The following is a 10217-nucleotide window of genomic DNA, read 5'->3' as shown; positions in this document are numbered from 1 at the left end:
ATTAATGTGACATGCTCTAGTCAACAGCATACGGTCTTCGTCGGTATTTCGGAAATTCCTCGTTCTCTTTACCCAACCACTAATCTACGATAGTTGTAGTTTTTTAGACTGTAACGGTAGCCGGTAGGTATCTGACAACTCAAAGCAAACAACAAATTTGTGAGGTGCGTCACTTCACTCAACTGATACAGCAAAATGTCAATTTTCACAATTTTTACCAAAGTCTGTGTCTCACGTCTCGACAATTACCGAAATGACAAAGCAAAATGAATATCCGTGGAATATAACAAACAACAGTCAACACCCGACCCAATCTTTGGAGTCACGCTATCACAGAATTCACAGCATGAAGCTTTAGGAAATACAGTAAAGCGGTAATGCATTGATAATTAACCGGCAAAAACCGGTAACAGTTATTTTAGCCCGTCATCAGATCCTTGGACGCTCCATCGTGGTGTTCGGATTTAAAACGTGTAAACTTGACACAACACGGGCAAAAAGACCAGAACATCTTCGGTAAACGGCAGGAGGTCTAAAAGGGCCCAGCCATGAAAGGCATGCTGAGAAATATATGTATAGGCTTATTCATATGTACACGTAAGTATATGCTTATTTTATAGTGACGGAATATGGTGTACGTAGCGGCTTAGTACAGTACGTTTTCCATCAGTACTCGTACTATTTTTGTACTTTCCAGCACTTTCTCTTTTGTTTGAGTTTATACTTTTGGCTTTTCTAACCGGATGCGCTCCGCGCCTATATAAGTCCGAGAGTTACAGTATTTTTGGCATCAGTTCGTTCTCATATTCTGAGTTTGGCAGTGCCGGAGTTTTCTAATTAAAATATATCGTCGGAATGCAGTGTCGTATTCTCGCTTCGCGTAGATCGTAGCGTATTCGTATTGCTTAGTTATGCCACATTGAAATTATCAGCTCATTCTCTGTCGTTGAGTCAGGTCGGTAGGATTGATATTACGGTATTATCCCTATCGTACTCGTCTCTCCGTCATGGCGCCCACCGTCAGTTCGAACCTTTCCTAAGGCTAAGCTAAGTAATATGTGAAGTGTGTGAATTGTACATTCCCAGGTGCTCAGTCCGGGTACTTCGGTACTGACTGGACGGATGTCCGGGCAGATCGCTGCCGACTGGACGCCTTACTAAAGTAGTCCGGGTACTGGCGACAGGTGGGTTGGTGGTGAGCCAATTCTGCCTGTGCCTGCGACCCACGACGAAAACCTAATTGTCCGGGAGCTTTGCTCTGTCTGGACGCTGTGCAGTTTGTCCTGCCAGCTGATCGATGCAGGGTTAACCTGTAAATCGATCCTGAGCACAAAACTGGGTAAATTCTAACTAAAGTAGGGACTCAATTCTCCTGGCCAGAGATTGATGTTCCCGAATTATTCTTAGCCAGTGCACAGACGTGTTCCTGGAAATTCTGAAGCAGAAGTTGCGCAACGAAACTGCGAGTAGACAGAGTCGAAAGCAGTATTTCTTAAGCTGAAGTACGTATGCTGAGAGCAGTGCCGAAGCATACAAGTGTGCACACAGAATCTTGAGCGTAGCGTAGACAGCTAAAGCAGTGCTTGAGCTGTACAAAAGAAGTCAGTGCAACGAACACTGAGAACAAAGGGCGTAGCTGAAGTATCCGGGTGAAACAAAAGAAGTTTCTCGGATTTAAACAAAAGAAGTCAGTGCAACGAGCGCTGGACAAAGACGTGAAGTGAAAGTTAAAAACCGTAAGAATGGAAAATTCGAAAAGCACGGCGTCACAGCCGGTAGTGCAACCGAAGTTTACGCGACAAGCAGTAAAGCAAGGTGCAGCAGAGCTGATACCGGATAAGTTTATCGTCCCAATTGGCGTTAAAATCGAAGCATTCCTGAATGAACTGAATGTAGCAGTCCCTAAATCAGGGATATGTGGCAAAGATTTCGTTATGTATGATAACGACGAAGCCAAAATGGGAAAGCCACCGACAGGTTGGCGAGTGTGGCTGGAGCACAGAGAGCTGCCGCAAAATATTACGAAACTGTTTACAGTTGAAGCGTATAAAGCTGCTATGCAGAAGTTTACTGCGCAAGTGCAAGCTGTTCAAAGTGCAGCTGCAGATGCATATGAAAATGCTGGTGAAAGTACGGAAAAGGTTGTGGGTCCTTTTGTATTTTCACAACATAATAAGGAGCAGGAAGTGGACAACACAACCGCAGCCAGTACCGAAAAAGATTTGAATATGAGTATTATTGATGACGAAGTGCCAGCTGGTGGGGTTGAACCGCTGTCAGCAGAGCCGTTCTTTCAGCGTAGAACAGTGGCTCCGAGTCAGAGCGACGAAAACAATAAAACGATGGACGTGATCCATCCGTTACATGCTGCAGTGAGGCAGTTTGCTCTTGATCAAGAACAGTTTGATAATACTGTACTGGCATGGGAAGGCAGAATTGAAAATGAAAAAGATTTTAACGAAATGAAAGAGATCGCTAGAGCCGGTCTTAACACAACCGAAGAGTTGCACATGAAGTTTGTAAAGGCTAACACGTGGTGTCATACATTAAGTGATGACAACGATGCCTTGAAAGAGAACGTGAAAAAATGTAGCGAAGAAATTAATGATTTGAAAGAAAAAGTCAAAAAGCACGATGATGAGTGCAAAGAAAATGTGAAAAAGTTGAATACCGACATTTTTGATTTACGTACTCTGAATGATAAACATAAAGACGAAGTTGATCGAGTACGTAATACAAACAAAAACTTGGAAAAGCAGTGTCACGATTCAATGGTTAATAGTGGCAAACTGCAGCGTGACCTTTTCAGTGCGCAGAAAGAAAGGGATGATCTGCGTGTAAAATTAAAAGCTGAAGAATCACGCGTTGATGTGGAACTGAAGAAAGAGCGTGAAGACCTGCAAGGTCAATGGATATGCATCGAAGACGAGTTCGATAAAGCCAAAGTGCGCAAGAAACAGCTGGCCGAGTGGGAGGCCAGGCTGCAGCAGTGGGAAGACAGTCTGAAGACCAAAGGTAGAACTGTCAGTGGTCAAACTGAATCCCGGGTACATACCAGTACTTTTGAACGGGAAGCAGCATTTGATGCAGCACCGAAGACTACTGTTGGTCAGGAGTCACAGGCATATTCCGGCCGTCGGGTGGAGTTCAACGAAACCCACCGAAGTCGTGATTATGTACCAGTACGCGATAATGATTACGGGTACGAAGACGATATGCGCAGAGCAGAAGACGCGCAGTGGGAAGATGCACAGTACGAAGATAACGAACAACCGCGTGTAAATACTCGTACCGACGAGTTGATTGAGCGCAGTATAGCGTTAATGGAGAAATTTGAGAAAAATGGTAAGGGTACAAAAGAAAAGACCCATTACCCGCAGACTTACAAGGGCACACAAGAAAGTGGGAAAGTCGAAAAGTTTATTCTTGACTGTGAACGCTGTCAAGATTTAAACGGTTGGGATGACAAACAATTAATCGATAAAGGTTTGTCAAACTCACTGAAGGATGATGCGTATCTGTGGTATGCAGACCATAAGAAAAGAAATCCAGACAAAGACTGGAAGTACTGGAAGGAAGTACTCCTTAGTCACTTCTCGTCAGAGAGTGATCCCGCCGAAATACGTCAGGCAATGTACGCCCGCGTATTCACCGACGCGCATACAGTAAATTCCTACGTGGATGGATACCTAAACTGGTTTAACACGTTAGGTACAAGTGAAGAAGAGCGTGTGTCAATCCTAGTTCAAGGATTAAAACCGCATCGATGGCGTTGGTTCGAAAAGTTGACAGAGTCAAAACCAAAAACAGTTGAAAAAGTGTGTACTCAGTTGAAGACGTTTTACAGTCTGAAGTCGCAACAAGTGGAGTACAATAACACCAAAAATCAATATAACAATAATAATTACGGTAATAATGGCAACCGTGGACGCGGTGGATACCGCGGTAATAATAATCGTGGCCGAGGTGGCGGAGGTGGATATGGTAATTATCGCCATAACTCGTACGAACAGTCTGGAAGCATGTACGGCAAAGAGGAAAGTGAAAAAACTGAATACTCATAATAGCGGCCGACGGCCGTTTATGATTGGTAATGTCGAAATCGACCTAAATAAATGGAAAAATGATGCCGGTCAACTGATTTGCTTTAAGTGCCATGAGCTGCACCCAGCAAAGTTTTGCACTTTTAAAGGCAAATTTAAGGAGGCGACACGTGAACCGCCCGCGGACGTGTTAGCCCGGCACAACAGCAGAAGAGCGGAAGCACGAGCAATGGAAGTGTGCAAACTTGGCAAAGATGTGCAAGTGAATGCGCTTTCCGTAGAGCGAATACAGCAACTCTCACAGTATCCAGATGCTGTGGAGAAAGGGTTTGATGTCGCGTTACCGACTCTGGACGCACAAGCTGTTTACGTATTATTGTCTATGAATGACAATGATGAAGTGAAAACGTTGGTGGATACTGGAGCAAGCATCTCCATTATGCCTATGCACATAGCAGAAAAGTTGAATATAAGCATTTTAAAATGCCCAGCACATGTGTCGGATGTAACATTAAATACCGCAGCAAATGATATTACTGATATTGATCCATTATGCGGTATTGTTCGTATCGAATTGTTTGGTATCGGTTATGAACATGCAGTACTGATCGATCCTAATACAAAAGTTGATTTCGTATTACTGGGTACAGACTTTTGGACCGGTAAGCCGGTAACGTTTGATTTCAGTACGATGGCATTCAGGCCTACTCGTACAGGACCCGGTTTTCCCAAATACCACCCGAGATTACATTTGAAAATGTTGGATTGTGTGCAGCAACACAGTTTTAAACCGGTATTGAATCCCGGTGCACGTCCATGTCCCACGATACCTGCATGGTTTGATACGGGGCGTGCTCTCGAATACTGTAAAGCATTCGACGGAAGTAGCGTCACGTATCAACACTTGAATAAGTGGCTAAATAAAGAGCGGCCGACAATGGCAGTGAAAAAAGCGGAAGTACTAGAGACTAGTAGTACAAAACGGAATGAAGTTTCGCCACAGAAGTCATTTGCGAAAGCGGTCAAAGGAAATATTAAGATTTTAAAGAAACCGCAAACTGTGCCCGGCGCAACGTCAAGTTTGCGGGGGTGCGAGCAGCCGCAACAAAGTACGAGTACTCAAGTTTGCGGGGGTAATGCAGATGTTGATGAAGGTACACTACCTAATGGTCAGTCAGTGACGTTCGGTAACTCTAAGTTAGCTGAACAGTTAACTACTAAGTACCCGGCGAAAGCGTGGACACGCCCGCAGGGGCAACCGGAAAACCATGAGCGTGTGGTCACTGCTGAAGAGTTTGCAGATGAGGCATTCTGGCAAGCCGAACAGTGCAAAAGTAAGGATACCAAGCACTGGTATTACTTACATAACAACCCGTTGAAAACGACTACTGATTTTGAAAGAGACGAAATCGGCTTATTCCAAGTATACCGCGGCATGTTATGTCGAAGACGCAGCGAAGCGGATACGGTCGTCGTCGCGGACGCTTTGGTGGACGAAATCGCGGTGGTGAATCTCGTGGACGTGGTGGAGCTAATGCTACAGAAAATGCTCCTGCTGTAAACGATAATTGGCGTCGAGCTGGCCGAGATCTTGCTGCAGATTTGCAAAATGGACAGAGTGGTAGTGCTGGCAATGTTGTTCGTGATGGCGACGTCGATATGACTGCTGGTGGAGGAAATAATTCAGTTCCTCCTCAGAATCCTACCAGTTCTTCTACCGTCCCTAATGGCCAGCAAGGTGGCTCAGCTGTTCAGAGTGATGCGGAGAAGGAACGCGAACGACAACAGCAGCTTCGTCAGCAGATGGCTTTGAATGCCAGTAAGAACGCTCCGCAGTCGACAGGTACCGAACAGACACGCTCAGGACTGTTTAGCTTTGGAGCTCGCTGAAAATCCCTACTGATTACTGTGCTGATTTATTGCGAATCTCCATTCTGATTACTGATTTCCTGTTGATCTCCGTTATGGGATTTTGCTCACATTTTCCCTTGTGATTTTCGTACAATTTGCTGACAACATTCCTCAGTGCGAAAAGTGGCGTTTTATTTTTATTCTCCTGTTTATCGCGGATGTTTTTTCTGTGATTTTTCATCGGCGATTTACCCTTAATTTAATTGGATATTCATTTGCCACTGAAATTCCGATTTATTTTCCGACGATTTTCCTGTTTATTTACTCCGACTGCCGTGTTTGCCAACTCATTTTCCTGCCAACTCTCACTTCAACCCCGTCAGGATCCTCTCCTCACTTTCCATTTCACTCAGTCACCCGTGGAGGAGGATCAGTCACTCATTCTTGGACGGAGGATGGATTTTGCCCGCCTTGCCCAGTCGAGAGCGTGAGAACTCGTTTAGTTTTTCATTCCTGTTTTTGCTTTTCTTTTCTGTTCTTTTTGTGTTGGGTTCCCCAAAAGCCGTTTGCGGGGGTGACGGAATATGGTGTAAGTAGCGGGTGTAAGTAGCGGGTGTACGTAGCGGAATATGGTGTACGTAGCGGCTTAGTACAGTACGTTTTCCATCAGTACTCGTACTATTTTTGTACTTTCCAGCACTTTCTCTTTTGTTTGAGTTTATACTTTTGGCTTTTCTAACCGGATGCGCTCCGCGCCTATATAAGTCCGAGAGTTACAGTATTTTTGGCATCAGTTCGTTCTCATATTCTGAGTTTGGCAGTGCCGGAGTTTTCTAATTAAAATATATCGTCGGAATGCAGTGTCGTATTCTCGCTTCGCGTAGATCGTAGCGTATTCGTATTGCTTAGTTATGCCACATTGAAATTATCAGCTCATTCTCTGTCGTTGAGTCAGGTCGGTAGGATTGATATTACGGTATTATCCCTATCGTACTCGTCTCTCCGTCAATAGCATATAGACAAGCCTAATGAAAAGTCGAAAACAAAAATTAATAATCACTATAAATATAAGAACTGCAAACAGAAAAAGTTGCAATAATTTTCCAAAATTATCAACTCTAAACAACTGGTAAGCTACACAATTTTAGCGGCTGCGTAGCTTTGAGGATTGGTACTCGATAGCCAATGCACTATCTGTACGTTGAACCATGCAAGTTACAGAACCACGCACCAAGTGTAATTACGAACAAAAGATTGCCAATAAAATCTCATTGGATAAATAATGTGTGCAATATGTCCACAAGCGAGCATCGCCAACAGAAAAATAAAATGAAATCAAAAGTGTACCAATAATGTCAAAATATTCATATTTCGTATCTTTTAATCACGTACATTTTTAATAATAAAGCACAGACGTTGTCAATAATAATAAATGAATAAATAAATAATAATAAAAGAATAAATAAATAATAATTGTGTTGTTAATAATAAAGCACAGACGTAAAGCACAGACGAACTTGATGTAATTAGTGAGACAGAAAAAATAAATAGAAGAAAATTTACTCTGTAAGTCAGTTGATACTTTTCATTATTCACTGATCATGTTTTCAAAGATGGAAAACTAACTGGAACATCGTCTCAGTAGCACAATAATTTACCGAGTAGATTTACCATAAATCTGCTGTGGGCAACTGACCTCCATGCAGTAATAGCAGACGGAATGGCCGCACTGCATCCGACAGGGATAATTCACGGACAATCGGCACACCGGGCAGTTTCCGGCGGGGACTTCCGGCCCCATCCGCCGGGCCCAGGTCGGCGGCAGACAGGAGCGCAGTACGCAGCGCAGGATGAGCAATAATTGACGCCAGCGCAGGACACGTAAAGCGGAAATGAAGGCGACCTGTAATAACACCCATTCTTCCCGTTCAAGACAAATTTTTATCACTACTAAAGTACGCGTACCCCGTAAAGTTCCCATCGAATGTGCCGCGGAGTTGGCAGACAGGAACTCTGTAGCGGAGAAAAACAACGAAAGAGCGTTAGGCTACGGGATCATTCAGGGGTAGGCTAATGAAGATTTATTAACAAGGTTAATAAATAAAATATTCATAATGTATGAATAATGATAATCTTCGAAAATTTTTAATGATAGCCGCAATTTAAATAAATGTGATGCATCATTTCAACATCTGGGATTTTCAAAGCAAAAAACAAGAAATTATAAAGTTTTACCCAGAAAAACCCAACTATGTATAATTCGAAAAAGGTACAGTGTTTGTTTATTTCTTTTACGATATAAATAGTATTCAGTGGTGATGCGTAACATAATCAATCAGTTTCGCTGCCACTGATCTACGATATAGTCCCTCAAGTCCAATATCACAGCGTGTGTGATCGCAGTTAAAAATAATTATTATCATCACAAAAAAACATCAGGCTTCTTTTAAGTTTCTTCTTACATGTTTCGAAACAGGCTGGAGAATGCTAACACCGGCAATGCGATCAGCCAATGTCGGATACGCACCGGTAGCCATAAAACCCAGGAAATTCAGCAAACTGGCACCGGAAACCAAGGTCTGCACTAGTGGAGTACAGCACAGCTGCCACTGAAAATATCCACAAAATCACGATGCCAGCTCGCTTAATTTCAACTTTTAAATCTTTCCAAAGCGGTGCTGTGTTTAACAATCGCGCAACATCAGAAATTAGCGAAAAGCCTGCGCAGATGTTCTTGTATAACAAGTAAATTATTCTGGCCAATTTTCGTAATTCGTTTTCGCTGAATACACGAACGCAATCAAAGGGTAACAACAGGGTTATTTAAGGAACGTAAAGAAAACAATAGGGCTAATTTTTTTCCAATATTATTTTCGTTCTGTAACGCAACTAACCACGGTGGGCCAGAATCTCCGTATCCAGCCGCGGAGGGCGGGCAGGTAAACGGCCAAAATCAAATAAAGGACTTTCCGGAGCATTGATAATCGTTTCCCATTTTTATCCAGTAAATACAAGCGCTGTTGCTGCAGTGCAACGGTCGTATCGGACTGCACCAACGGAATCTGCAATCACAAAATAATTTTACCACATAAATATGTAATTTACCGGAGTAACTAAACACATCCAAAATACAGAATATTTCAAAGTAAAAACATAAAAAACAATTAGTTTTAAAAGCATTAAAATAAATAAATAGAAATAAAATGATAGACGTGAATAAGTCAAAAACACAAATCAAAGATTCCAAGAACACCTGAACTGAAAAAATTTAATTTTAAACAAATTTTCACTAAATTCAAAAATCGACCATTTAAGGTATTAATAAATCAAAAATTCCACCTTCAAAATGATAAAAACAATTAAATTTTGAAAGCATTAAAATGAAAAAATCGAAATAAGATGACAGACGTCACGCGAATAAGTTGGAAACATAAATAAACAAATTCAAATTAAAAGAGAACTGAAAAAATCGAGTTTAAATAAATTTTGAGTAAATTAAAAATTCGAAAATTTATAAAATTAAAAAATTAACATTTCCACCATTTATAACGATTTTTTTATTTTTTTTGGCAAATTTACCTGGGCATTTATACTGACGTACCGAGCACAAAATGGTTCGCAGCACAGCATCCACATATGAATTATGCGATCCCAGACGTAATTTCTGCAAAATCCAACATAGTCCTCCAGTGTTCGTACATTTTATGAGGGATTGCATGGATGTTTACCAAGTAAGGATCCAGGTAGAGCAGCCCAGCATCCAGTTGGCTCGTCAGTTCTTGAAGGAGTTTCTCGTCGCGCTGACGACATTCATACTGCAGATGACATACAAACTGCATGATCTGCACGAAAGCAGTTACAAAACATGCCAAAACCTGAGGAAAATCGGCCGTACCTTGACGGCTCGGACGGGATGACAGCGAATGACAGGACGACGTTGTTGTGGGAAGATTGGAGGGTCGCTGCACTCGCTGCTCGAGGCAGCTGCTGGCTCGTTCACGTTGCTCATGGTTGCATATCGGGCACTCGAGCACTTGCATACCCATGCAGATCCGCGAGAGCGTCGTGGATTCTTACAAAAAAAATATAAACTATGAGCTTATACAATACAAATACGGTAATCATCGGAAGTCAAAAGGATGAACAGATTTAAGAAAATGATAAAATCCAGTTTTGGTGTTGTCTGTGCTGCTCCGCTTTTTAATGCAGTTCAGCGTACGCCACTTACTGTATGCCAGGAGGCGCTTTTGAAAAGCAAATGATAAACATTTGGTTTTGTTCAGCTGGAGGTCTACGAGGCGGTTTGCCATAGACCCATGCTGA

The 10217-nt window shown here is 42.4% G+C and overlaps 1 protein-coding gene across 2 annotated transcripts; it reads right to left on the bottom strand.

Annotated features, from left to right (window-relative positions):
- Positions 1-54: 54 nt before the first annotated feature.
- LOC129597231 (uncharacterized) lies at positions 55-10077 on the bottom strand. 2 transcript variants are annotated; one of them, XM_055494702.1, is made up of 8 exons: positions 9790-10077; positions 9623-9709; positions 9496-9558; positions 8789-8956; positions 8357-8503; positions 7860-7907; positions 7566-7797; positions 55-532 (listed from the first exon to the last, which is right to left on the bottom strand). In XM_055494702.1, the coding sequence occupies exons 1-8, from the start codon at positions 9901-9903 to the stop codon at positions 465-467; spliced, it is 927 nt and encodes a 308-aa protein (XP_055350677.1). In that variant the 5' UTR covers positions 9904-10077; the 3' UTR covers positions 55-464. The 2 variants fall into 2 exon arrangements, with proteins under 2 accessions (XP_055350677.1, XP_055350676.1); XM_055494701.1 differs by having other exon boundaries at positions 7591-7797.
- Between the last annotated feature and the right edge of the window lie 140 nt (positions 10078-10217).

The sequence above is a fragment of the Paramacrobiotus metropolitanus genome, unplaced genomic scaffold (genome assembly GCF_019649055.1).
Source record: "Paramacrobiotus metropolitanus isolate TYO unplaced genomic scaffold, Prichtersi_v1.0 Parri_scaffold0000102, whole genome shotgun sequence".
Taxonomy (NCBI): Eukaryota; Metazoa; Tardigrada; class Eutardigrada; order Parachela; family Macrobiotidae; genus Paramacrobiotus; species Paramacrobiotus metropolitanus.
The sequence above is the reverse complement of the archived record's forward strand: the minus strand, read 5'-3'. Positions and strand labels throughout refer to the sequence as shown.